We start from the raw sequence: 26671 nt of genomic DNA on the forward strand, positions 1-26671 counted from the left end.
CTCGCTCCTTTGCACTGCGCGCAGCCAAAGAGCGTCGAGGACCTCCCCTTGAGACCGCGCCTATAACTATGTCAGATACAACAAGGTTTTCTTCACCTGCGGCCTCGGGGAACGAAAGCCCGACCAGCAGGCGGGCTCTCCGTGCATGTGACTCCTGCCATCAACGAAAGGTATTCATATCAGATCAAGTCGAGCAAGACGTCGTTCTCTGTCCTGGCCTGCGTTGAATTTGTCTGATCATCGACAGATAAAATGCGATGGGGTCAAACCCCGGTGCAATTGGTGTATGCACCACGGCATTATTTGTACATTTACCAGAAAGCGCGGGGGAAAGAGGAAACAAAATCGCGCCAAGTTCGACAATTTCATGCAAAGCTCCATATGTTTTCTGTTTGTCAATTACACTGTTGCTGACCGGTAACATTGGTAGGAAACTGAGAGAGACGAATCTTCTAGAGCGGATGGAGCGAATCGAACGGCTCTTAAGCAATGATTTTGGAAACTTGAACGGTAAGGCTTGAAATTGCAGCATCTATAGACTCTGGCACATCTCATTCAAGTGCAGGGAAAATTAACCTAGCCTTACGCGGCTCCCATGCTGATGAACCAAATCCACCAGACTCGAGCTCTAGCAGTGCTGATGCGTCTGGAAGTCCAAATTTGCCGACCGTTGGGCGAATTTATTGTGCTGGATACAGTCTTGGGGATATCAATCTATTCCATGGCGTTCCTTTTCTATCACGACAGGGGCAAAAATGGATTGTCTTTCAGTCCGAGGAAAATCAGGGCATAAGCCACCACCCTTTGTGGCAGAATCATCAACAAACGTGGCCCAATTTTTCATCTTTCGGGGACCTGTCACATTGGACAATGACCGAGCTACCACCACGAGACACCCTGAAGCGATACCTAGAACTCTATCAAGAGTCACCACTTTCGAGCATTTTTCCCATTGCAGATCCAGTTTTGTTTCCGATGACCGTTGAAAGAGCCTATGGGCAGAACATATCTAAGTCCGACAGCAATGTAGCCGCCAAGGCATGCATCTACGCGTTCCTGGCATTTACGTCGATGATCGAGAACCCTGAAAGGAAATTGCCCGCTGTCGACATCGCTGGATGTTTAACAGCATCAAGCCAAATGCTTCTACCTGATGTTTTGAACGCACAAGCCAGTACTGAGGTAATCGACACTTTGATAATGATTGTATGTACTACTTACCTTTCTCTCATCCCCAAACAAGAGGACCTGTCAGACCGAGCCCAGCTCCTGTGCTGGCTTTACTTAAACGATTAGTTGACTTGCTGTACCTAAATGTTGCTAATGGACATTCGTTGAAATATTAGGCCGTCTATCATTTCTGTTGTGGAAAGATACACACGGTAGATGTTATCCTGTCTCTTGCTGTACGATTCCTATTCATGCTGGGTGGGCACCTGTACCCTGGAGAAGATGTCGACAAGATGCCCTCGGAATCACACACCATCGACATCCGGACAGCTCTTCATCGGCGCGATATATTCTGGATCTGCTACTCGATCGACAGGGAAATCACCTTCCGCACAGGGCGTCCTCCCATAATAAACGACACATCCTGCGATGTCACATTACCCAAGTATTACTTGGAGCAAACGACACCAGAATTCGCAGGAGTGCCCCGGATACCCGGGGATCTTCGCCTCAGCCTGATTAAATCCAAAGCTTATGAAAAACTCTACTCGCCACATGCCCTCCGGAAATCAGACGCCGAGCTCCTCAAAGACATTCGTGAGCTGGATCATCTGTTGGAAACCTGGAGACAATCACTGCCTCCGAAGACCCGACCTACGTTTTCATTCTCGCAGGAACTCCCAAATATATCTCCGGAGCGTGATGAGCCCAACATCCCTGCTTTCCTGCTCCGGCTCGAGTACCACCACTGCATGACGACAATTCATCAAGCGAGTAGCCGCTGCAAGAACTGGGCTGAAAATCAACGGGTCAGTGAGGCTCTTGGATCAAGCTTGGATCTCGCCCTGGAATCAAGCCGTTCTTTGTTGTTATATCTTCACTCTTCCGAACGTTTTATGATGCCCCATCTTTTCTGGTACGTACTTCCAGCCATTTTAGACCTCGAAAGATGGAGAGAAGGAAAAGCTAACTTTAACCATGATCGCTTTGATTTGACAGGGTCATAATATTTTACCCAGTATCAGCGACATTGACCATATTCTGCAATATCCTTCTCAACCCTGTGAGCGCTGCTGCGATATCCGATCTTAACCTTTTGAGAGATGTTTGCAAATATGTCCGGCTCGCTGAAAGCAATAAAAATTTATCAGGCATACAACTCGGACATCTGAAGCAGATGAAGGAGTTCAGTGACGAATTGGAACAGCTGGCCACGAGTGTCGTGCTCCAGAGTCGACAGGATGTGGCCTGAGACTTTCAACAAAGTGAAAGGGAGCTTTGGTGGATAATCTGACCAATATTGACAGGGCCACAATATTTGCCGAGTCTTCTGGTTGGCGAAGGAGTCTGGTCTGGCTTATATGAGTGTACGACCACCGGTGGTTTCGTAATCAAGACAGAGGTTTGACGAGGCTGTCGTTTTGGGTGGGGGCTGTACTTTTTCCTTGCCCTCGTATCATAATACTTCAATGATTTTATCAACAAACCTCTTTTGATTCTGGACCTGGAAGAATGTACTCGTACACTCACCAAGGGAGGAAAAGCGCTATTCAACCATGCTTGATCACCTCGACAATCATCCAACCCACCATTTCTGAGTCTCCGACACCACTTTGACCTCCACTAGATGATCGTTAGTGCTAATACCATCTGCAGAAGATGCCGTCTCCCCCATCTCATTGTCCTCTTCGCCCTCGAAAACTGCATCTAGCTCCATGGCGCTATCGTCCTCATCGTCCAAGAGAATCTCAAACTCCACCATCTCTCTCCGACAAACATGAAGCACGTCTTCAGTTGAATTAGTGCTCAGCCGTTTAGAGTCAACATTCCGTGTCTCGGACTCGCTTGGCACCGACACAAGCAGACCAAAGGGCAATGCGCTGGTATGGCTCCCCAATCCATTCACCCGATATTCAACATCTTCCAACAAAGCCTTCAGTTCGATTTGTGGCATCAGAATCGCAAATTTCCCGGTATTCCCCGATCGCCTCCATTCAACCAGGTCTTGGGAAGCTTCCACCTCGAGTATCCTATACTTGTATCCGGCGACGCTGAGCACGACATTCCACGGACAGGTGTTTCGGTCCATATCGTCGATCTCAAACTCTAGTCCGCCCATCTCAACAAGAATTCCCAGGTCCTGATCCTTTTGTGAGACATTCCCACACCCCATACCGTCGATCCAATTTCCTCTGTCGTCCCTCAACAAACTTTTCACCATCCATCCCGACCCCCGTTTGCCGTAAATTGGTCGGTTGCAGAACAGGATTCCTGCTGGAATTTTCGCCGGTTCCAGAACCTCCCAAAGCCTCATCATCCTCTCCTCATCCGGAACCAGCTCCCCCTGTTTATCTGACATGACGGCAGCAGGCTCTAGTCCGAGCAGCGTAGAAAGGCATACCGCCTCATCTTGCAAACGGGATGTGGTGCGCAGAGCAAGCTGACGACTCAGATAGCGGAGGTCGCTGCTAAAGTCTTGAGTGCTAGAATCCGGGGCGTCCTTACCGAAGAGCTGTAATGCGGCAGCTTCGACAAATAGATAGCCCCTCGTATATTCAAGCGGCATCAAAACCGGCTGCTTCTTGGAGGAATTGCCCAGTTCCTCCTTCGAAGCACTCGTCATACCCTCTGGCTTGGCTATTGTGTCACCTCGATTGATTCGTTTCATTTCCCGCGGGAGGCTGTCTTCGATGCCAGCAATATCCAGACTCCAGATTGCTGGAGCGAGGCCGCCTAATTGAAAATAGAGTTGTTGTGCAAGGCAAGCTTCATGATATGTCCACAGCCTTTGAGCCCAAGGCGCGGCTTTGATTCTCATCAAAATTTCTACCTGCCAAGTTTGAAGGCTAGACTGACCACAATTCCCACCTGAGACGCTCGAAAGATCGAATTCCGTCAACGTGCTATCGACCGCCAATACTGCTATGGCATCGCGATAAACGATTCGCATAGCCTTGATGGCGGCGTCTCGCGCCGTTGGCTCCAATGGAACACAGATAGTGTCAATCCAGAAAGGCACTGGGCGGCGTTCCTGCGGAACAAGAGCATCCACGAACCGTTGGAGACGTCTGAGTTGACATAAAGGCAGTGAGTTGCTGCGACGATTCCCGAGGCCCTGAGACCAAACATGAGATATGGCAATGTATGGAAGGAGATGGCCGGAAGGGACCGAACCAAAGACCGCGTCAAAAACATTTCGGGAAGGAAAAAGCTCCTCTGATCCAGAGCATTCTGTACTTGTTTCGTGGCGGTTTGCATTTGGAACAGGATCATCACAAAGTTTAATCATATATTCCTCCACCAGGCTTTGTTGGAGGCTGTCCTCGGGGACTACGTCGTTCATTAGGCGATTCTCAAAAGGACTTCTGGGAGCGGCCGGGCACGGCCGATAACTTCTAACGCCCAGGAAAATCTCCCCGTTTGGTTTCTCAATCACACTGATAGCCGGGATGCAATTGCTTCTAACCGACTGCGCGATAAGGGCGGATGGAGTATCGTATCCGTCTTCCCTGCTTGGAACCAGCGGACAGTTATCTCCGCCGCATTCCATTGTGTGCATCGGCTCATATGCATCATTGTCGATATTTTCCAGAACGCATTCAGCTGTTGAGCACATGCTGTGATTCCCATTTGCAGCATCTCTCCGGTCGATGGAACTGAGAGAGAATGCGACAGATCTAGACCTCAGGATTGTGCTTGCGACCTCCGTGGCTTGCCGAGGACACCATCCGGCCTTATGAAAGCGGTCCATGCAAAGAATATTGTCAGGTGCTATGGGAAGGTCACGGCCGAATATTGGTGCCAGGGCCGAGTCGTCGCTCGAGTCGACAGGCAGATAAGTCTGACGTGAAGCGGTGAGAATTGTCTCCCGGAGCATTGCAGCTGATTCAGTGATGACTTCTATCATCCACAACTCAGATCGTCGAGTCTGGTTCGCTTCCTGATTTGCTTGTAGCGTCTCGAACAGGTCGACAGCAAACTTCTGGAGTACAAAAGTCAAATTTTCCGACTCTTGTATAGCATTGTCCATCTGCATATATTTCTCGACTTTTGCCGCATCCATCAATGTCGCTTGCTGAATGAAAATATCCTCAAGCTCCGGAAGAAGCCTTTTTGTGGTGAGCACCACCTGCTTCTCATCGCTGCGGTCTATGTAAATCTCCATGTCCAACAACTTGCCGGCAGCGGAGTAGGCTGATGCCAGGAGGCCAAAGAAGCACCGTGCCTGGTAAAAGTCGAGGATGTCAGTCATTCTGGAGAGGGCTTCGGGAGTTGTCTCTTCATCGTCTTTTGAAATCTCAAAAAGTGGCCGACCATCGTCGTCAAAATCCACTTCCACCCGGATCCTGCCCTGGTTGAGAACGACAGGTTGAAACCTCTCTGAAACAACGAATGGGATTTTGATGGGCGAGTGGGGGCTTCTCGTGGCCTGAGGAATATGATCCATGATGACTGAGTGCAAACACTGCTGCACGCTTTCATGGTGTCGGGGAAATAATGATGAAGAAAGTTGTTTCGATACGGCAAGGCTGAGATTCAGGTAGCTGGTAGAAACGCCACCTAAAAGCATGCAGCCATACTCGATACGTTACAAGGACTTCGGTCTGTTCTATGCGTTTCCAACCACATCGTCAGTATGTACGCTGATCAACTTCGCTTTAAATACTACTTGCTCTCAAAATAAAGTCATTTGCCCGAAAGAAGAATAGGGGGTTGTGTTGGAAAGGGGCCAAAACCTTACGACAGTGCTTATTATCGGATCATTTGTTATTCCAGTTCCGCTCGGATACCTCAAAGCAAGACGAAACCTCGCAGATAACTTCGGTATCATCGCGGCCAACTGGACCGTATTTCACTCAAGCCGCCTTTTCAGCAGGCTCGCTGGATACGACAGTTTCTGCTTTTGCTCCCTCCAAGCTCCTCCCTCTGCTTACGCCGGCCTTCTCGTGGAGATTCACGCCAGCCAAGCTTGACTTTCTCCTCCTTCCTCCTTCATTTCCTTGCTCAATTTGACGGTATTTCTTGAATGGTCGGTAAATGCACAATCGATCTCTTCCAGAATGAGGTTCCTCCTTTCAGGATAGCAGAAGTACGCGAACGGGACAAAGAGGGAGTTCAGGAACATTAATACGAGGGAGGCTGTCCAGGCCAGACGATTGATAATGACCGGTGTGATCATCGCCACGAAGAAGTTCTAGAGCCCTAAAATTCCGTTAGTTAGGGAGGGTTTCTTTCCGAACGAAACAAGAAGAGAGTGCCTGATGGAAGGATAAGGTTGTTAGGATTCACAATTGACGAGATACCATACGGCAGCACTTTTGGTTCGCACGTGGAGAGGAAGGATTTCGGGAACACAACTGTCACTTTGTCAGCCTAGTCCGGGAATCACATAGGGAGGCTACCGAAGCGCCCAACACCACCATGTACGTGAAGAACGCGGCGATGACAGCTGAACTTGTCGCTTGCCTCTCGACAGAAAGCAACAGCACACTCACCATCATGGACACGCGGAGGCCAATAGAACCCCATGTCATAAGTGGGCGATGTCCCGAGCGATCTACGAAGAAAGTGGGATCGAAAGGCCCGATCAAAATCATGCACTGGACACAGCCGCTGATGATGAGGACTAGATTGTAAGACAAGCCGACGTTCACTTCCAAAGACGTGGACACGAAGTAGACTTTGGAAATGGAGTCAGTGGAATTTCCCCGGCAGGACCAAGGGGGGATAGACAAGATTGATACCACCAATTTGGTTCATGAACTGCAATTCCATATGCGAGCAGCACACAGCGACCGGCGTATACCTTGTCCGTAGTAAAGACCTTGCTCCACCGATACTCGCCATGAAGGGGCTCCATAGCGAATGCTTCGAGGATTTCAGTTTGCTCACCGACAATCTTAGGTCGTCCGAAGACCTGTCATAGACACCGCACAGAATTTGGAGGGCTGCCTCCTCATGGCAATCTCGTTGATAACAGTAACAAGTACTTTCTGGGAAACCGAAGACAAGGAAGATGACCACAATGGCGAAGATCATCTGACAAGCAATCGACAGTCTCCACGTGATGCCAGTAGGTGACGAGATGAAGAACATGCCATAATCGAAGTATGCGGTCACAACACCCACACCAACGAAAAGCGATTCGGAACATACAAGCCGTCCACATCTCTAGTCAGCTTGACAACCTTCACTTGAACAGGGGGGCGATGGAGTCAATGCACTCACCCGCGGCTTCCTTGTGCAGCATTCGCCAGACTGATTATTTCAACACTTGCAAGATTTTCCATCCGCAGCGAAATAGCTCACGGCTAGATTCTCCATCTCGTACTTTGCCCCATTTCGTCGGGTCAGCTTTCGAGATACAAAGGACGCAGATCATACGCTTTGCGTAGGATGTTTAAAGAATGTCAAGAATAGGCGTGAGCAGTGACTATAGAAGAGATCTGATGGAGCCGAAGGTATTGAGATATATTGCATAAAGCGGCGTGACTAATTCCCCAGGGTGTAGTCACGTGACATTCACGTGACATAGAGACACTTACAAGGGTTGTGGATGGTTCCGATGATTGACAGAGGATGATGCGTAGCGGCGTGTTGTTTGGATGTCGAGTTATCAGTCATGAAGGCCAAGTTGTGGTTCTGAAGAAAACACAGCGTATTGTTGGATGGATGATTGTTAACATCTTGAAACATTATCGCGGCATACGAAAACAATTCAGAACGTAAAACCTTGAGTAGAACATATTTTCTCGGATAGGATCATCGTCTACCGTAATCTAAAATTAATTTGGACGACGGTGTTCAGTATCTTAACCTGCATGAGCGAGCGATACATTTAGTTTGAGTTTCCTAACATGGCCATCTGACCGCCTTGAGACAGCTTTTGCTTCCCATGTGGATTTCGACTTTTGGCTTCGTTTCGGCCTCTGCAATGATCTCGGCGGCTGTCTTCCCATCAGCAATTAGACGTGGTCAGTAGCCATTTTCGGAATTGAGCGGTGGGTTAGAGTCAGTGTTTGACGTTTGCGAAGAAAGAGATGGTTCCTCGTAGTAAGCCCCAAAACCGCGTTGCGCGCTACAGCTTCCGGCAAGGCAGAATTTGTGCTTGACCACAGTGCTGCAGCGGAGAAGAACGACTTCAACCAACTGGAGCGACGCAACCATACCTAAAATCCTAAAAATCCCACCCGGAGGAGGGGTCATGATATGTGATATGTAAGTTGAATGCCCTATTTGAATGCAAATCTAGTTCTCGTGGCTTTTGGAATAAGATGTCTAACATGCCAGTCCTCCAGCACATCCTTGTCATAGGAGCCGGAGTCTTCGGTCTCTCGACCACTCTGTCCCTTCTCTCCAGCCCCACATATAAATCAACCCGAATCACTGTCGTGGACGGGTCTCCTTCTCTTCCAAATCCCTCCGGGTCGTCCGTCGATGCCAGCCGCATTGTGCGCGCCGACTACGGGTCCAAACACTATTGCCGGCTAGCTCTTGAGGCGCAGGAACGCTGGCGCGATAAAAGGAAAGAAGCATGGGGTGGAGAAGACAGGTATCATGAACCAGGCTTCGTGTTGAGCAGGGAAGAGGACAAAGATGCATATCTGAAAGAGGCGTTGGCCACTGTGCGGAAGCTGGCGGCAGAAGATGACCAAGGCAGGGCTGACCTAAACAAGATCAAGCAGCTAGAAGGACAAGATGAGATCAGAAAAGCCACTGGATATGAGGGTGTGAGCGGCGATCATGGATATGCCAATTTCAATTCGGGTTGGGCTAATGCTGAAGCGTCCGTCGCGTACGTTTTGAGAAGGATAGAAAGGGAAGGCGGCGATCGTGTGACCATACGGAGCGGTGCGCAGGTCGCAAAGTTGCTTTTTTCTGGAGAGAATTGTACCGGTGTCGAACTGGTTGGAGGGGAGGAAATCAGTGCCGACTTGATTGTCCTTGCCGCAGGAGCATGGAGTCCAACACTCATCGATCTTCAAGGCCGATGTTTAGCGACGGGCCAAGTATTGGCCTATCTCAACATCACCGAAGAAGAGCAGACAGCGATGGAGCACCGTCCGACGGTCATGAACATGAGCCGTGGCATGTTCATCATTCCACCCCGAGGAAAGGAATTGAAGATTGCACGACATGGGTATGGCTACAGGAATATGGTCCAAGTTCCAAGGAAGAATCTTCAACCGGAACTCCCGAATGGCGATATCAATGGGGACGACGGTGAATTTATCGATGTAAGCGTACCAAAGGTGGGGATTTCCGTTCCTCTCGAAGCGCAGGAGGCATGTCGTGAAGCACTTCGAGAGCTTGTGCCGCACATGGCAGACCGGCCATTCTCTCGGACGAGGATATGTTGGTATTGCGACACGTAAGTTTCACTCTTTTCATTTGCCAACCAACCAATCTAACCCACCCAGACCGACGGGGGATTTCCTGATAACGCGTCATCCGCAATACAGATCACTCTTCCTGGCAACCGGGGGGAGTGGTCACGGCTTCAAATTCTTCCCTGTGATAGGTGACTACATCGTCGACGCGATCGAGGGAAGACTCGAGCCTGGATTGGCGGAGATATGGCGCTGGAGGACGGATGCCGAATTGGAGGCGAGTCGTGGCAGGGAGGGATTCGTGGGCTGTGACGACGGAAGTAGAGCAGGTAAGAAAGGCATGTTGCTGGACGAGGAGATGGCCAGGGGTCAACCCAGTTGATATCAGACATCTGGCTGCGAACGTTCAAGCGGTGATGGGCACTGCAGATATAGCAGCAAGCAGTAGCCGCAGCCTGGTCCCTTGTCAGCGTCCAAGAAGCATTAAAGGTAACATGTCACAGGACCGCAGACTCGAGACGCGCAGTGTAGGTAAACAAGATTTGACTTGCTTCATCCTGTTCTCGGCCAGTCTCATCCCCTATCTGTCTGCTGTCACAGATAATCAAGGTATTCTGACGTTAATTTATCTGTGTCTTCCGCTGGATTGCCTTTCACTCTCCTTGTTCGACTGCACAGGAGTGACTGCGATCGCTAATGCTTCGTGAATCAACAATCTCGAGCCGTAAAGACGAGCGCATTCGAGAGGAATAGGGACAATGATTCTTCGTCACTGATGACTATACATCACCATCCACAAGCTAGGACAGATGGCTCCGCTTGTGCCTGGCATGAAGAATCATTTCTTTTCTCCTAGAGAGGGCTATGTATGACTGTCTTTCAATCTCTCCTGCTCTTGTGTTTCGTTCAACCCATCACTCGTTCACGCACAATCGACTGACCTTTGTTCGTCTAGGACGGAGACCACCAACGTGGCTCTCATTTCGAGACTGACAAAAAATTCGGCTCCCCTAAAAACATGACTACTGCACACCGACCTCTCCGATTCCTACCGGAAAGAGAGCTCCCATCCTGCCAAGATTCGGTCCCGAGTCAAGGAGGATGCACGTCGATAAATGATGATCCCTCATGCGAGGGACGAAAAGTACTCTGCTACAGGACAGCATCAATCCAAGATGCCGCCCTGGTCAGAAGACAAAAACAATTTTCGGAGGATGAAATATCATATTGAGCTATCATGCAATGCTGCCGCTACACTCATTTCATCAGGCGGACCCGACATTCGAAGTCCCGATATCGAAACCCCTGTGCAGCACGGACAACGATGAGTAGCAACCTCCACTAACCGTCAAAAACACCATCACCTCGCTTTTTCGCTCTACAATGTGACGGGATGATATCCTTCGTCCATGTTTCCACGTCCGATTAAAAAAAGTCACGGACCTGAGCTCTCAATTCAACATCTCACATACCCGTACGAAACCTGATGTATTGCCGGAAAATATTGTCAATGGCCTTTGGACCCGACCACGATGCAATTGGAATCGAAAAAGGGAAATAGTAGAGAAGCCCCAGACGGTTCCGAAATCGACCAGCGCCGAATACCGCCAATGTCCTTTGTGTCGATGAAGACCCATGTCTAGTTGGTGTAAAGCCCCTGCACCTCCCCTTTTGATGGTAGGACTGGGAAAAAAAGACTAGAAGGATTTCGCTCAAAACGCCCTTGCAATGCTCATGGATAAGTCGTAACACAGGGCCTCTCCAGAAACAAAAACATAAAAGCCGAAATGACTGTAATGTAAGGGAGTGCCTAGTTCGTGATAGGTAATATCTAGGCCGCTCCGACCCATCTCCGACAAGGTGGCCATTGCCGGAAGACTAAGGATTTTTTTTTTTTTTTTTCCCTTAATTCTGTTGATACAAGGCAATGGAGTGGAAAGACCGCCGATACTGCTAGATTTAGACTTTGCGGAAATCTGAGCCGGCGTTAGAAATTGTAACTAGTATGCTAGTTGAATGATGCTTACCGGATAGTGTCGGGTAGATCTGCTCGAACGCCTGGTAAATCTCCTCTCGAACCTTGGCTCCAGTGAGTACAATCTTTCCGCTGACAAAGATCAACAAGACAATCTTTGGTTTGATCATGCGGTAGATGAGACCGGGGAACAACTCAGGTTCATACGAGCTGAAAGGGTGATGTTTTGAAGCAAGGCCTTCCAGTCGGATGGGGAACTTGATGTCGCAAGAACCGACAATGTTCTGGATCTTGAAGTCGGTGAATTTGGCGTTGAAGCCAAGTTTCTGGATGATACGAGCATACTTGCGGCTGGCAAGCTTCGAATCATCTTCCGACTTGGCCCCCGTAACCACCATCTTGCCCGATGCGAAGATCAAGGCGGTAGTCTTGGGGTCACGAATACGCATGATGACGGCGGCGAAACGCTGGAGATGTTAGTAGGTAGAGATGATTGTTTGGGGGTGGGGGATGAGGCGCAACCTACCTTCGGATTGTACTCGGCGTTACGAGCATGAAGCGCAATGGTCTTGAGATCGAGACGACAGTCAAGGTTGACCGTAGCGACGATGTTTCTTTGAAAAGACAGAAATTGTTAACCTCTGCTGACCAAGAGCGGGCAACAAAGGATCAATACTCACTGCAGTGTGGGCACAATACCACTCACTCCAGCGCCAGGAGTCGCACTAGGAGTTTGCGGAGCCTGTAAGGCACTTCCTCCCTGCTGTTGACCATTCATCTTCCCATCTGCGTATGAGCCACCATTGAGGTTCTGTCCATCTTTCTCAGAGGAGGGCGGTGTCAAGTCCCCAGCTCCACCGGGAAACGACAGAGACGCGGGAGAGGTGAAGGCTTTGGCCTGCTGTGCGGTGGAGGGGTGAGTGGTAAGGGACTCCATGATTGCAGAGTGTGAGGACAGTAATGTGTCGCAATGAAGCAGTTGCAATTGGTATCCTTGTCGACAGTGAGGATTGCGGATGCAGTCTGGGAAGGTCAAGTTAGGATGATGTTGTGATGGAGCTGAAAAGTGGCGACAGAAAAGTGACAAGTTGGTCGGTCGGTCGGTCGGTCGGTCGGTCGGTGCGAGGCTCGACTTTGATGCAGATACCCCACTGCGCCGTAAGCAAGCGCTTTGTCGACTCGACTCCGACGACGACGGAATGACTCGATGCGACAGGAAGGTGGAGAGGTGAGCGCGTGTGACCGTACCGAGATGTGGGAGATGAACAACTCAATGTCTCCCCTACAAACAAACTGCCCTACTTCAATGTGACCGTCGGCTGAGTCTGGTCTTGATCCGGCAAGTGAGATGAGTACCAGGTTCGTGTAATTGACCGGCGCCTGGAATAACGACGATGAGGTGGGAAAGAGGAGTAGAAGCAAGATTTGTGAATTACTATTGCGGAAAGAGCAGACTGTCTAATTGTGGAATTTCTTTGTCCTTATGTCCTGTGCCCTGTTCTGAAGAGAATGTAACGGCGCGCGCAACGGTATCTTGTCTTTTGAAGATTTTTGGGGGGAGTCGCGAAGCGCCCAAGGTTATGAAAGGCACGATCAGAGGGGGAACCGAATCGTAGCCCAGACGATGAAATATGGAGAGGACTCGCAGGCGGCGTGGGGAGTGCGCTTTGATGCCTGACGATTTGGGGAGGTGGATGGCGAGGGTGCGGATTGCGGCGAGATGCCAAGCCAAGAAATGTCAAGAACAAAAAAGGGTCGGATATGTTCGCGCGGGAAGGAGGGCAAGGCGGTTTTTATACTCGCGGTGTGCGCTGAAAACCCCGCCATCGGAAAATCACGCTAATTGCCACTAATGTCGCCCCAGACTAAAAAGGGACTAGCCGCGCGTCACCTCATGCCTTATCCGCCCTGCACCTTATCTGCCCCTTTTGCTTTCTTTCATGCAACCTTTGTGCATCTCCCACGGGATTTTTGCTGCCTGCGCCCTCCCCCTAAAACATACATCATGACCACCCCCTTTTACGAGAAAGTCATTCTGCCTTGGACTCTGTCAGCGATGAAGAGAAGGAGAACGTTGGACAAACAATGGGCACTGTGTTGAGCCGGAGGATGAATTCCAAACCGATTCTTTGCCACTAGGGGTAGCAGTGTAACATGGCCTAAGCTCACGTGCTTGAAATTTTTCTATCGGGAACTGTGAATTGGCTCAACTGCTGGACCGTATTGAGCAATCCACAAAAAGTTGGGTGTTGACAGCCATTTGACTGAATACTCTGTCTCAGTGGGCGCTGGCGTCTGGTTGGTAAACTTTTTGTTCTGGTGGCAAGATGCCATGACTCACCGTCTCACCGAACGGGCGACCAGCAAGTCGATCAGGATGTGCCAGGATGTGGTTTCACATGCCGCGCAAGGCCTAGACTTGGCATGCACTTGTCCGGGGCCACCTGCAACTTCTGCTATTCGATCAGGCCAATGAACATCTGGACAGGGCGTCCACAGCCTCCCAAAACCGGTGACCCTGATACCAATCACGCTTGTCCGATATTGAGGCTGTGGGTATATTTTGACCACCCATCACGCTCGCCAAAGATACCAGTTTCAGTCATTCAGCCTCATCCTAGCCTGTCACCTACTTTATTCAAGATAAGGTTACAACGACGTGGAGGATACCATTTCTGAGCGAGACATACAGCAATCGCAGCAGTGACAGACAGGTAGGTGGTACGGACGTGTCTCGATGTTCAATCATCGCGATTATGTAAACCCCGAGAGAAGGGGACGAGTGGCTCAGCCCCAGTCCCCCTATCATTAGGCGCGCTCCGTCGAATGAGTCCCCGATCTTGTCTCGCTTCTCTCCAACGGATGGGGATTCTCCTGTCCCAGCTGCTGCCCCAGTTGACCTAAACCACGTGGAATATAATCCGATGAATCCCCAGGGTGCAACCACTTTCCACCTCTGTGACCCAGAACCCAGGGATCAGCCTCCCTTCACAAGATAGATTTGCATACACTCCATTTTATTCAGCACTGTTGAAGCTTTCGCCTGATGACGCAACGCGCAAAGGTGGAAAGCTTGCCGCTCAAGAATTTTAGCAGGTTACGGACTTGAACTGGGCGACCCGTTGAGGTTAAAGACAGACGTTCCCTTTCTTCCCACAAAAACCATTTCATTCAGCCTCGAATAGAGGACCAATCAAGCCTTAGCGAGGAAGACACAGATGGCTGGGAGAACTATCACCCCAGTCGGTTCGGGTGGATATCATTGAAACTGGTTCAACGGTGATTCCACCCATCAACTTCGGAACGGGCATTGCATCCACATGATGAGATGTCAACACCGATGCAGGAGCTTGCTAGTACTTGTCAACACTGAGAACATTCGTGCTTCAACCCGAACTACCACGCATCCAAACGTATTCACAGCGATGCTTTTGGCTATATATATGAAGGTCCGCCATCTCAAGCTCTTTGAATGTGCTGTCACGTGATGCTATAACCCGGTCCCTCACCACCTTGGGGAGTCTGCCAATTGATGTCCTGATCTGGGACCTTGATATCGCATGTCTTACAGTGAATGCAACTGTGAACATGTAGTCAGCACCGAAGTTCATCCCAGCTAGAAAAAGGGGACGGCTTACTTCTGAGAATTAATCTGAAACCGCACACCAATCTCCTTTGTCTCATCCTCCACATACTCATACACCCCAGCAGGGCAAAACCGATTTTCCACGCCCTTGAACTTCGGCCATTCCTTCTGTGCATGTGCATCCCAATCCTTGACCTGCAAATGCACAGGCTGGTCTTCCTCATGATTCGTCCCTGTTCGTGAGACGCTCGTCAAGATATCAAAGGTAATCTCACCATCAGGCTTGGGGTATTCGATCTTAGGGCACTGGTCTGCCGATTTCGTCGCTGCGTAATCTGGCTGTTTGTGCTTGAGTGTCCAAGGCATCTTGCCGCGGAAGATGAATGCCTCAAGGCCCGAGTACATGATGCCACCGTAGATGCCGAGTGGGTTGTGGAATGACGGTCGCATGTTCCGCACTGCTTTGAGTTCGGGCCATATCCAGCTTTCACGCAGCGAATCCTCGTATTTGTACAAGAAAATCGTGCTTGACTCATTGTTGCTGTTGAGTGCCGCGTACGCAGCTTCCGCAGCAAGCATGCCAGACTTCATGGACGTGTGTGTTCCTTTGATCTTAGGCACGTTGAGGAATCCTGCCGTGTCGCCGATCAGGGCGCCGCCCGGAAACGAGCATTTGGGTATAGACTGGAAACCCCCTTCGTTCAAGGCACGGGCTCCGTAGGCAATGCACTTGCCGCCTTCCAGCACGGATTTGTAGAATGGATGCAGCTTCATGCGCTGGAATTCGCCGTAGGGAGAGATCCAGGGGTTGGAGTAATCGAGCCCGACAACAAGGCCCAAGCTCACCAGGTTGTCACCGAAGTGGTACATCCAGCCACCACCATAGGTATCTTTGGATAAAGGATAGCCCATGGTGTGTGATATTTCACCTTTCCTGAATTTTCCGGGCGGGATTTCCCAGACTTCCTTCAGACCCAGGCCGTAGGTTTGGGGTTGACAATCTCTCCTTAGATCGAACTTTTTCGCGACTCTCTTGGTCAAGCTGCCATGGCACCCTTCAGCCAGTAACGTCAATCGCGCATGAAACTCCATGCCTCGTTCAAAATTCGACCTGGCCTTGCCATCTCTTCCCACTCCCTGGTCATTGGTGGCGACGCCCTTCACAGCTCCTTCGTGGTTGTATAAGATCTCTGCCCCCGCAAAGCCAGCATAGATCTCCACGCCCAATTCCTCCGCTCTTTCGCCGAGCCACTTGGTGAATTGACTCAGACTTATGATGTAGTTGCCCTTGTTGTGCATCTGAGGAGGAGCAGGAATGGGTATGGCGCTCGACTGGGTCAAGAAACGCATCTTATCACCTCCTGCAGGTGTTGCACCCGCGAATCGGTTCTCATTGTCCTCTGCCAGCCAATCCGGGATCAATTCATCGATAGCCCGAGGTTCAAGCACGTTTCCAGACAGAATATGTGCTCCAACCTCGCCGGCCTTTTCCAGAACCACCACCCTAAACTCTTCATTCCCGGCTTCATTGCCCAGCTGTTTTAACCGTATGGCAGCGCTCAATCCCGCTGGGCCGGCACCCACGATACACACGTCGACTTGGTCGGATTCTCGATCGACTGTGGCAGGATCGAAGCTTTCGTCGACATCGGCATACCGACGCTGTAGGCTCGCAGATATAGAACGTCTCTGACCGGCAACAAAGAGGGGTCTCGTGGCTCGAGTCACGGCTCTTCGTTGTGAGAGGAATGTTTGCACTGGTGACACAGAAGGTCTGGAGAGAGAGCGGTACCGTTGTGTCAGTGTCGCGAGCCTCGGTAGAGGTTTGGTGATGTGTTTGGAGGTCATTACGAGTTCTGTATACCTGGACGAGAGTATGGAGGACTTTGACGGGCCTTTTGACTCGAATCACTTCAGGGCTGCTGGCCCAAGTTATGTGCAAGACGTCACGGTCGATTGAGTCGGTTAGCCTCGGTCCTGGAAACCCGACCCTTGGAAAATGGGGCCCGAAAGTGCGCCGGCTTGCGAGAATCGTCCACCAATAAGCACCAATGTGATCCAAATCAACCCCCAAGATTCATTCGGCTTTGTTTGTGTCCTCTTTCTTATTCCTTCGGCCATGGCAAAGGCGTAATGAACGTTGGTCTCTTCATGTCCCGAACTTTGAGAAATAGCAACTTCCAAGGTGCCAACAGAGGACGCGGATCCTTGCACTCAATTGGCTGAGTGGCTTGAGGGTCATCAGAGCGCAGGCGGCTCGATAACATGTACACTTCTCCATGCACAGAAAGTAAGCTATCAAAACGTATTTCTAATCTGGCACCTCGTCTAGAAATCCCCCACTCTTCCCATCAACTTATTCATTCCCCAACCCCGGAAACAGAATGACAACGTACGCGCGTGTGGGCGCCGTCACAGGGGCCAACAAGGGCATTGGCCTGGCCATCGTTCGCCAGCTTGCGCTGCAGTACCCGAAATCCCCCTACAATACCGGTCCTCTACTTATCTACCTGACGGCGCGAAACGAAGAACGAGGCAAAGCCGCGCTCGAAGAAATCAAAGGGGATCCGCAATTGAAACGTGCAAAAGCATTACGCGGTCAAGGAGGACTCTCGGATGTCAAATATCTGCCCTTGGATATAGACAGCAAGCAGAGCATTGATGAGTTTGCGACCTATCTGAGGAAAGAACACCCAGAAGGGATAGATTTCTTGATCAACAACGCTGCGATTGCGATGCAAGGCTTTGACAACAATGTGGTTAAGAAGACTCTTCACTGTAATTATTACGGAACACTCGAGGCGACACGGCAGCTTCTTCCGCATATTAGAGGCGGGGGACGTCTAGTCAATGTGGCTAGCCAGACGGGTCAGCTCAGCTCCAAATATTCCAGCGCGATTAGATCCCGATTTCGGAATGCGAAACGACCAGAAGACATCAGTCAACTCATGGAGGAATTCACCATGGCCGTATCCAGAGGGACTCATGAGAAGGACTGGCCGAGTGCTGCGTATGCCGTTTCCAAGGCAGGTGTCATTGGGATGACGAAGACCATTGCACAACAGAATGCTCAATCGGGGAGCAAGACGTTGATTAACAGTTGCTGTCCAGGCTACGTCAAGACAGACATGACTCGAGGTGGAGGAACGATGACGCCAGATGAAGGGGCGCAGACTCCGGTGTTGCTTGCGCTTGGAGATATTAAGGGCGCCAATGGGGAATTCTGGCAGCATAAGCAAAGAGCCAATTGGTGATCTGCTGTCCAGAGCCGTTTAGAACCCCCTCTTAAATGGACACCCTCTCTAATTCGGCCAAAAACCGCATATACAGTATTCCTGAATTGGTCCCGATCGAATCCATTGTCCATCGTCCCGATAAGCCCGGTGGTTGTGACCTTCAATCGTTGTCAATGTCTTTTCTTAAATCCGCGATACTGCGTTGTATTCACATAATCAACCAAGTCGCGAACCAATGATCTCGCGTTGCGTCAGCCAAGGACTCGTCAAGGCGCCCGCCCGGGGGTTTGACCGATTCCATCCGTGAGCAGAGAGAAAATTTTGCCCAGACACAGATGGACTTTGCGGGCGCAGATAGATCCTCGAGGCCACACTGTAAGCAGCGTGCAGATCCAGCCTTCAGGCTCCTGATGGCACGAAATGCCGTCCGCCCAGCAATAGCTTGCCACGTCTCGCAGCATCGGAGGCTCAATGTTTGGGATCAAGGGTTCGAAAGGTAAGTAGGTCTTCTACTATAAATAAGAAGACACCCCTCCAAGCACTTCAATTTTTGGAATCTCAGTATCATTATCGGATCAATACCAAAATGACTACCCGTTACGCTCAAGCCCACCTTCCCACTCTCCTCGCCGGACCTGGTGATGCCCGTCCGACTGCTTTAGACATCATCAAGGACAACGACTTGGAGAATGCTCTCGGCGACAAGATCATGCTCGTGACCGGCACATCCTCCGGCATCGGTATTGAAACTGTGCGCGCTCTCAAAGCCACCGGCGCAAAGATTTATGCCACCGCTCGCAACCTGGAGAAAGGCCGTCAGGCTCTTGCCGGGGTCCTGGAACCGGGCAAGGTCGAGCTTCTCGAACTTGATACGGCATCGTTCGCCAGCGTTCGCGAGTGCGCAAAGGAATTCCTGGCCAAAGAATCAAAGTTGAATGTCCTCATCAACAATGCTGGCATCATGGCCGTGCCAGAATGCAGACTGACCGAGGATGGGTACGAACTGCAGTTCCAAACCAACCACCTTGGCCACTTTTTGCTGTTCCAGCTGTTGAAGCCAACCCTGCTGGCGTCTTCGACCCCGGAATTTGCCTCCCGCGTCGTCAGCGTCTCGAGCATAGGCCATCGGCAATCGCGCATTGTCTTCGACGACCTCAACCTCCAAAAGCCGGGCGCCTACGCCCCATTCGTCAGCTATGGCCAATCTAAGACGGCCAATATTTACATGGCCAACGAGATCGAACGTCGCTATGGTGCCCGCGGCCTGCACGCCTGGTCTCTACATCCCGGTGGCATCGACACCGGGCTTCAAGTACACGTCGACTTCTCTGCGATGAAGGAGATTCCAGAGATCCAACGCGCCATGAAGTCTCCCGATCAGGGCGCCGCCACCTCCGTCTTGGCCGCCGTGGATAAGGAGCTCGAAGGCCAGGGCGGAAAGTACCTCGATGATTGTGCTGTCTCTCCACCGGTCAAGCCTGAGTTGGCCTCCGAGCTCGGTGCACCTGGCGCCGCCCCATGGGTGTATGATGAGGAGGACGCGAAGAAATTGTGGACTGTCAGCAGCAAGATTGTTGGCGTTGATGAGGTGTAGAGACTATTCCATGATGGTTCAATGTTATGAAGGAAACTTTCATGATCAACAGACAAGAATATACTCTCTGAGGACATCTGCAATAGCTGTTTCTATACATGCGCGTGAGTTACTAGCGAGCGTTTAGTCCCCAATGAGAGTACAATTAAATTCTATATCACCTCTCGTGAAATGAAGTGGAGCACAAATTGTGGACCGTCAATAGTAAAATTATGGTCGAGTGTAATGAGCAGAAGCAGATCTGTCCTGAGAGGGTCTCCACAAGGATAGCGGCCCAGCCGTCTGTGTAGATTTGCGACAATCAATCTCCGTGCAAGTAAAAACATCCCAATCCCCAAATAGTGCTGATCCAAGCATTCACCTAATAACTTCTAGCTAGTAAGGAGATACTGTCATTCCGTTGAGGTAAGTGAAATGAAATGAAATTGTCATGGCAATCTGTCATGTTTGAATTTCGAGGAATACCCAGAATATGGTTTCTTGAAGCCCATCCATGCATTTCAACCTACATTCCCGCTTGCAAAACTTGCACTGGGCAGGGAAAGACAACAAGGCTGGAAGAGTGTAGGTATAATAATCACATGAATGGCATGGGAGTCGGGGGAAGAAGGATGAAAATGGTATCGTTGGAATGCTTGAATGATGTCGATTTGCTGCAATAATCATTTTATCAATCCGCTGGTAGGGTGCGCCGCATTTGATCTTTGGAGAGGTTCCGCAGGGATCCAAATCTAAAAATATTTCCTGAACGCCTGAGACTTGGCGAAACTCGTTGGCACATGATTGTCGCACACAGAACTGCTACCTCCAAAATTCCCTTGTTTTGGATCAAAAAGTTTGTCAAGCTGCAAATTCATGAAGAAATGGACCAAAAAAATTAGACCAAAAAAAGTTTTCTCCGAGCCGGGGAATCGAACCCCGGGCATGTCGGCGGCTTTCATTGCAATTCTGGATCAGAAATGAGAGCGACAGATGTTACCTCTACACCAGCTCGGATGGAGTACTATTTGTTCGATAAAATGCAAAATTCAAATTTATGACTCTCAATTTCTCGGCAAAACGTCGGCCATGGGTAGCTACCAGCACCGAAACTTCAGGGAAGATTTGGGCTAGTCGATTCTTCGGGCGCAATCATCGCAAGAATAATCAGAAAGTCATCTTTTCTTTAGAAATGTCCATCCCGTTCTGTTGTTTTTGCTGTTGCTTTTGGCATGTCGTTCGTCTAAAGCTCATTGGCTGACCATTGGTTGCGTTGCGGAGTTGACTTTGTGTTTGGTCTTGCAGCTTTGCGTCGAACCCACATTCTCTTCCCTTCTCTTTCTTTGTCTTCTTACAGAAATCGGTCAATTTTGTGCTCACAAGGCTGCGGCGTGCCTTGATCATGCATATCCCTTAGGCCTGATACTGGAGAAACGCAGCAGAGAAACTTTGGGGGATAAATATGAATTCACGACTTACCTGAAGTGATCACCATCACGCAGAAAGCAGAAAAAGTTCTCTGAAATGCCTCGAAACATTTCATGGTGTACTATGTGAGTGGAAGATTTCGTATTTCGGAATGACACGATTTATCGCAGGCACCACCTCGAATATCAAATTACGAAGAGCACACCTCTTCATGATAACCAAACATTCTCCAAGGCTATCTTCCATGTTTCCTGTTGAACTCATCAATGACCTCCTTTGTGGTCTTAATAATCCCAAGACACCCAGGTGAGTCTGAATGGCAGCAAATGGATATTGGGTACTCCTTGACAGGCAATTGTACCACACTCCCGTCCGTCGCCGTCACAGACTGCGAGTTCAGCTGCTGGCTGACATGCTTCCTCACATCCTCTAAGTCCCAGGGCTTCTTTTTTCTGTCAATAACCAGCATCCCATCGCTGCTATATTTCACATCGCCGTACATTTCGGCCCAAAAGGGTATCCCCAGATCATTCGCGGCTTTTTCCATGTTGGTTCCGGCCAGTCCAAAGACAGGAATGCCTTTAGGTATCCCTTCCATGACAGCTTTTGCAATGTCATAGTCCCTGCACATCATACCGTACAGAACACCATGCGGCTTGACATGATGCAGCGGAACGCCTTCTCGATCAAGAAACCCCTTCAATGCTCCGACTTGATAGACAGTGATAGCGGTCAGTTCATCTGGCGACATTTTGATCTCACGTCGACCAAAGCCTGGATGCTGTCAATCGAGACTCCTTTCCATCATCTGCAACACTAGCCTTGAATATCCGGAAGTCCCGGATGAGCGCCCACTTTGATGTTATGTTCCCGACAGTTTCGCACGGTCTCCTGCATGATCAATGGGTCGCCAGCGTGGAAACCACATGCAACGTTGGCATGGTCGATCAAGGGCAGAAGCTCCAGATCCGGGCCGCACACATAGTTTCCATACTAATTTTCTGTCAGATATGGTCAAGGACTCAGCTCAAATCGCTTACCGCCTCCCCTAAATCGACATTCAGTAGCGCTTTGTGTTTGATTGGTGGAGGAGCCATGTTTATAAGATCCGGAGAAACACTTGGGGGATAAACACACCACGCTTCCTCTTGCTCCCTCAATATCTGCTTCTCCGGTCCAAGGGAACACCGGTATATCAGACCACTCGACAAGCAGTACGTCACCATGATGACGGAGATCAACGAGGTGGAGGTGTTCTCGCAAAAGATAAACTCCACTCCCCTCATATTCCTTGGGGAACCTTGTCCATCAGGTCCAATCAAGGCAAATGTTCTGCTCAAGATATCCAAGCAATTTGCAAGGAAGCTGATAATGCCAGCGTTTCTCGGATCTGCTCCAAATTCCTTCGACAAATTGTCCTACATCCTATCCTCCTCCATCCTCACGCTCGCGCGATGGAGAAGCTGAAGACATTGCTCGTCGCAAATCGAGGTGAGATTGCAGTACGTATCTGCAAAACCGCCCGAAGGCTCGGTATCAAGACAATCTCCATATACACGAGCACGGATGCCGCCTCGGCTCATGTTGGTGCGGCAGATGAAGCCGTCCTCCTTTCCGGCCCTGATGCAAAGGGATATATCGATGAAAAGCACATCGTTGAACTTGCCAAGGCAAAAGGCGCTGATGCAGTGATCCCAGGTTATGGATTCTTGTCTGAGAATACCCACTTTGCCCGCCAGGTCGCAGAAGCCGGAATGGCCTTTGTTGGACCAAGCCCAAAGTGCATCGAAGATTTTGGAATCAAACATACTGCCCGTGACCTCGCGGCGAAAGTAGATGTCCCAATCGTCCCCGGAACCAAAGGCCTTGTCGGTTCGGAAGAGGAAGCGGTCGATGAAGCAAAGAAGCTGGGCTTCCCGGTCATGCTCAAGGCTACTGCAGGAGGTGGTGGGATGGGCCTGTTGACGTGTTATGGCGAAAACGACGTTCGCCAGTCATTCAAAACGGTCCAATCTCGAGGCGAGACATTGTTCAAGAACTCTGGCCTATTCATCGAGAAGTACTATCCATCTTCACACCACATCGAAGTCCAAGTCTTTGGCAACGGTCTTGGTCAAGCAGTCCATTTCGGCGAGCGTGAGTGCTCAATTCAACGTCGACATCAGAAAGTGATCGAAGAATGTCCTAGTCCCTTCGTGATGAAACATCCTGAGCTGCGCGAAATACTAGGGTCGGCGGCTGTCCGACTCGCCGAGTCAACCAAGTATGGCTCCGCTGGGACTGTCGAGTATCTTGTGGATGATGAATCTGGAGACTACTTCTTTCTGGAAATGAACACACGGCTGCAGGTAGAACATGGCATTACGGAAATGTGTTACGGTGTTGATCTGGTGGAGTTGATGCTGAAGCAAGCTGATGCCGAGTTGTGCGGAAAAGGCGGCCTACCGGGTGACCATTTGCATAGTATCCGACTCAAAGGTCCAACAGGGGCAGCAGTGGAGGTGAGAGTGTACGCCGAGAATCCAGCGAAAGGTTATGCACCATCACCAGGAACGTTGCAGCACGTGTCATGGAAAGAAGTTCCAGGCTCAAGGATCGATGGTTGGGTCCATACCGGCACTAAGGTCACATCATTCTATGATCCATTACTGGCGAAGGTCATGGTGCATGCTTCGAATAGGGATGAAGCCATCAGAGGAATATCCGAGATGCTGGAGAATTCGAAGATCTTTGGACCTCCAACCAATATGGACTTTCTGGCCGCCATTTTGCAAGACCACACATTCAAATCTGGAAAGACACTGACCAGGTTCTTGGACTCTTTCCAGTACCAACCGGCTGCAATAGATGTGCTGCAAGGTGGCGCTTACACATTGATCGAAGATTGGCCTGGTCGACCTACGATTGGAAGAGGTTTCTCACATTCCGGTCCCATGGACCCTCTGGCATTTCGTATCGCCAATGCCCTCGTTGGGAATCCACCCGGAAAAGAAGGAATTGAGATCACTTTGAGCGGACCTGACCTAAGATTCCTGGGCCCTGCGATCGTTGCTATTTGTGGAGCTCCGATGGACGTCAAGCTCGATGGCGCACCTGTATCAATGTGGACACGAATGAAGATTGAGGCCAATCAACGCCTGACTATTGGAAAGACGACAGGAGGTGGATGCAGATCATATTTGGCCATCTACGGAGGTCTCCCGAGCATTGCAACGTGGTTTGGATCCAAATCAACTGCTCCAATGACAGCCGTGGGTGGCTATCAAGGAAGAGCGCTTGCCGCTGGTGATCTGCTGGGTATCACGAAAGATCTCCCTGAAATCCAAGGTGAACTGAAACTACCAGAATATCTCATTCCTCAATATCCCGCAGAATGGGATCTTTTTGCTATGCCAGGTCCCTATGACGAAGGATTCATTGCCGCGGAATCCATAGAGGAGTTCTACAACAGCACTTGGACCATTTCACATAACGCCGCTCGAGGAGGTATTCGGCTCATTGGACCAAAACCAAAATGGGCAAGGACCGACGGAGGTGAAGGAGGAGCGCATCCCTCAAATGTCATCGAGTATGGGTATCCGGTTGGCACGGTCAACTGGACAGGAGACGACCCATGCCTATTCCCGATCGATGCTCCTGATTTTGGTGGCTTTGTGTCTGCGACGACCATTGTCAAGGCAGACTACTGGCGACTAGGGCAGATGAAGGCTGGCAATAAGCTCAGATTCAAACGGGTGTCATACCAGGACGCCATCGCCAAGCGAAAAGCAGTCGAAGAGTTTCTAGGGTGGATCCACGACTGTTGCAATGGCAAAGCCTCTTTCGATGACGTTTTTTCTTTGAGATATCAAGGATTACCTCCATCTGTGGAGAACAAAGGCTGGGAGCCAGCCGTCATCCATCAAATCAAAGAAGAAGGCAACCGGCCGCTGGTCTCCTATCGCCAGGGTGGTGACGACTTTATCTTGATCGACTACGGTCACGGCTCCTTCGATCTAAACTATCGGTGCCGTGCCGTTGCATTGTATCGGAAGCTCCGAGAGTCGACCGGAGACATATCATTCTCCAGTGGAGCACTGCACACCGGTATGGCATGTGGGAACTCATTGATGCTTTACTATGATTCCATGAAAGTCAATCGACAGAAGATGTTGGACTATCTCCTGAAACTTGAAACTGAACTTGGCGATTTGAGTGAAGCCAGGTTTCCCAGTCGCAAATACAAACTGCCCATTACATTTGAGAGTAAGAGGCAGAAGGAAAGTCTGCAGAGGTACATGGAGACTCAAAGGCCGTATGCGTCTTACTTACCTGACCCTCTGGAATTTGTGGCGAAAAATAATGCATTTACCATGCAACAGGTAGGTGTGCTCTCTGATTGTGATACCGTCCCCTCCTGACACATCGCGCAGCTGCGGGACGTCTTTACAAAATCCTCGTTGATGGTGGTTGCGGTGGGCTTCTTTGTGGCACTGCCGATCGCCTTGCCCATTGATCCTCGTCAACGCATCCAATGCCCCAAAATGAATCCGTCTCGTGTTCACACCCCAGAAGGCCAAGTGGGCTGGGGAGGATCTTGCATGGCACTGTACAACGTCGAGTCGCCAGGTGGCTACATGAATACCGGACTTTCCATTCCGGGGGCTGATATTCTTGGTTTCAAGAAAGGGTACAACTCGGAGAAACCGTGGCTGTTTGAAGATTTTGACCAAATTACCTTCTACGAAGTCACCGAGAGCGAGTACGAGGGCATGATGGCCACGTTCCGAAGTGGTCGCTATGAGTACGAGTATGAGGACACCGAATTCGACATGAAGGAGCATAATCAACTGCTGAAAGACACCAAGGATGAAGTGAAGGAGATCCGAGCCAAACAGCGAGAGGCACAAGCCGAGATGGACAAGCTGGAGAAAGAACTCCTTGAGAAATGGAATAAAGAGAAGGAGGCTGCAAAGGTGAGCCTGGATACGGTTGAAGGGCTGCTCCACGGTATATTCTCCTCTTCTTCCGCCAAGTGGATGAAACAGCTAACGTGCCTTAGATCCAGATATCATCGCGGTCGAGGCACCCCTGAATGCCAATGTCTGGAAAGTCGAAGTCAAGGAAGGTGACTCCGTCAAGGTCGAGCAAGTGGTATCCATCCTGGAGGCGATGAAGCTTGAAATTCCTGTCAAAACAGAACCAATCATGGAAGGGGCCACAGTTGAGAAGATGCTGGTAAAGCCCAACGACGTCGTGCAAGCGGGAAACCCGTTGATGCTGCTGCGCAAGCCGAAAAAGACATGAGAGTAGGAGCAAACTTTCACTATCTCAAAAATGACGTCTAAGCCTCGATTTGTGATCCTGCTTCCGCCATACCATTTCTGTGTGATG

General features: G+C 50.2%; 10 protein-coding genes and 1 non-coding gene across 11 annotated transcripts; 5 read left to right on the forward strand and 6 right to left on the reverse strand.

Annotated features, from left to right (window-relative positions):
* Positions 1-870: 870 nt before the first annotated feature.
* On the forward strand, positions 871-2422 carry Z518_06721 (uncharacterized protein; the record flags this gene model as incomplete). Its single annotated transcript, XM_013414852.1, has 3 exons — positions 871-1206; positions 1347-2086; positions 2170-2422. The coding sequence occupies 3 exons, from the start codon at positions 871-873 to the stop codon at positions 2420-2422; spliced, it is 1329 nt and encodes a 442-aa protein (XP_013270306.1).
* A 324-nt stretch (positions 2423-2746) lies between these two features.
* Positions 2747-5617, reverse strand: Z518_06722 (uncharacterized protein; the record flags this gene model as incomplete). The annotated part of the gene is made up of 1 exon (XM_013414853.1): positions 2747-5617. The coding sequence occupies one exon, from the start codon at positions 5615-5617 to the stop codon at positions 2747-2749; it is 2871 nt and encodes a 956-aa protein (XP_013270307.1).
* A 2827-nt stretch (positions 5618-8444) lies between these two features.
* Z518_06723 (uncharacterized protein) lies at positions 8445-9882 on the forward strand (the record flags this gene model as incomplete). The annotated part of the gene is made up of 2 exons (XM_013414854.1): positions 8445-9541; positions 9591-9882. The coding sequence occupies 2 exons, from the start codon at positions 8445-8447 to the stop codon at positions 9880-9882; spliced, it is 1389 nt and encodes a 462-aa protein (XP_013270308.1).
* Positions 9883-11459: 1577 nt separating this feature from the next.
* On the reverse strand, positions 11460-12412 carry Z518_06724 (TATA-box-binding protein; the record flags this gene model as incomplete). Its single annotated transcript, XM_013414855.1, has 3 exons — positions 11460-11942; positions 12002-12089; positions 12156-12412. The coding sequence occupies 3 exons, from the start codon at positions 12410-12412 to the stop codon at positions 11460-11462; spliced, it is 828 nt and encodes a 275-aa protein (XP_013270309.1).
* A 2543-nt stretch (positions 12413-14955) lies between these two features.
* Positions 14956-16909, reverse strand: Z518_06725 (uncharacterized protein; the record flags this gene model as incomplete). Its single annotated transcript, XM_013414856.1, has 2 exons — positions 14956-15055; positions 15114-16909. 2 exons carry the CDS (start codon positions 16907-16909, stop codon positions 14956-14958), a joined length of 1896 nt encoding a protein of 631 aa, XP_013270310.1.
* Positions 16910-17445: 536 nt separating this feature from the next.
* Z518_06726 (uncharacterized protein) lies at positions 17446-18315 on the forward strand (the record flags this gene model as incomplete). The annotated part of the gene is made up of 1 exon (XM_013414857.1): positions 17446-18315. The coding sequence occupies one exon, from the start codon at positions 17446-17448 to the stop codon at positions 18313-18315; it is 870 nt and encodes a 289-aa protein (XP_013270311.1).
* A 568-nt stretch (positions 18316-18883) lies between these two features.
* On the forward strand, positions 18884-19891 carry Z518_06727 (uncharacterized protein; the record flags this gene model as incomplete). The annotated part of the gene is made up of 1 exon (XM_013414858.1): positions 18884-19891. The coding sequence occupies one exon, from the start codon at positions 18884-18886 to the stop codon at positions 19889-19891; it is 1008 nt and encodes a 335-aa protein (XP_013270312.1).
* An 896-nt stretch (positions 19892-20787) lies between these two features.
* Positions 20788-20887, reverse strand: Z518_06728. Its single transcript has one exon. It is a non-coding gene; the product is annotated as a tRNA-Glu (tRNA).
* Positions 20888-21533: 646 nt separating this feature from the next.
* Z518_06729 (lactam utilization protein lamB) lies at positions 21534-22049 on the reverse strand (the record flags this gene model as incomplete). Its single annotated transcript, XM_013414859.1, has 1 exon — positions 21534-22049. One exon carries the CDS (start codon positions 22047-22049, stop codon positions 21534-21536), a length of 516 nt encoding a protein of 171 aa, XP_013270313.1.
* Positions 22050-22114: 65 nt separating this feature from the next.
* Positions 22115-22395, reverse strand: Z518_06730 (lactam utilization protein lamB; the record flags this gene model as incomplete). The annotated part of the gene is made up of 2 exons (XM_013414860.1): positions 22115-22291; positions 22339-22395. The coding sequence occupies 2 exons, from the start codon at positions 22393-22395 to the stop codon at positions 22115-22117; spliced, it is 234 nt and encodes a 77-aa protein (XP_013270314.1).
* Positions 22396-22752: 357 nt separating this feature from the next.
* On the forward strand, positions 22753-26584 carry Z518_06731 (urea carboxylase; the record flags this gene model as incomplete). Its single annotated transcript, XM_013414861.1, has 3 exons — positions 22753-25659; positions 25711-26287; positions 26340-26584. 3 exons carry the CDS (start codon positions 22753-22755, stop codon positions 26582-26584), a joined length of 3729 nt encoding a protein of 1242 aa, XP_013270315.1.
* Between the last annotated feature and the right edge of the window lie 87 nt (positions 26585-26671).

The sequence above is a fragment of the Rhinocladiella mackenziei genome, assembly GCF_000835555.1.
Source record: "Rhinocladiella mackenziei CBS 650.93 unplaced genomic scaffold supercont1.5, whole genome shotgun sequence".
Classification (NCBI taxonomy): domain Eukaryota; kingdom Fungi; phylum Ascomycota; class Eurotiomycetes; order Chaetothyriales; family Herpotrichiellaceae; genus Rhinocladiella; species Rhinocladiella mackenziei.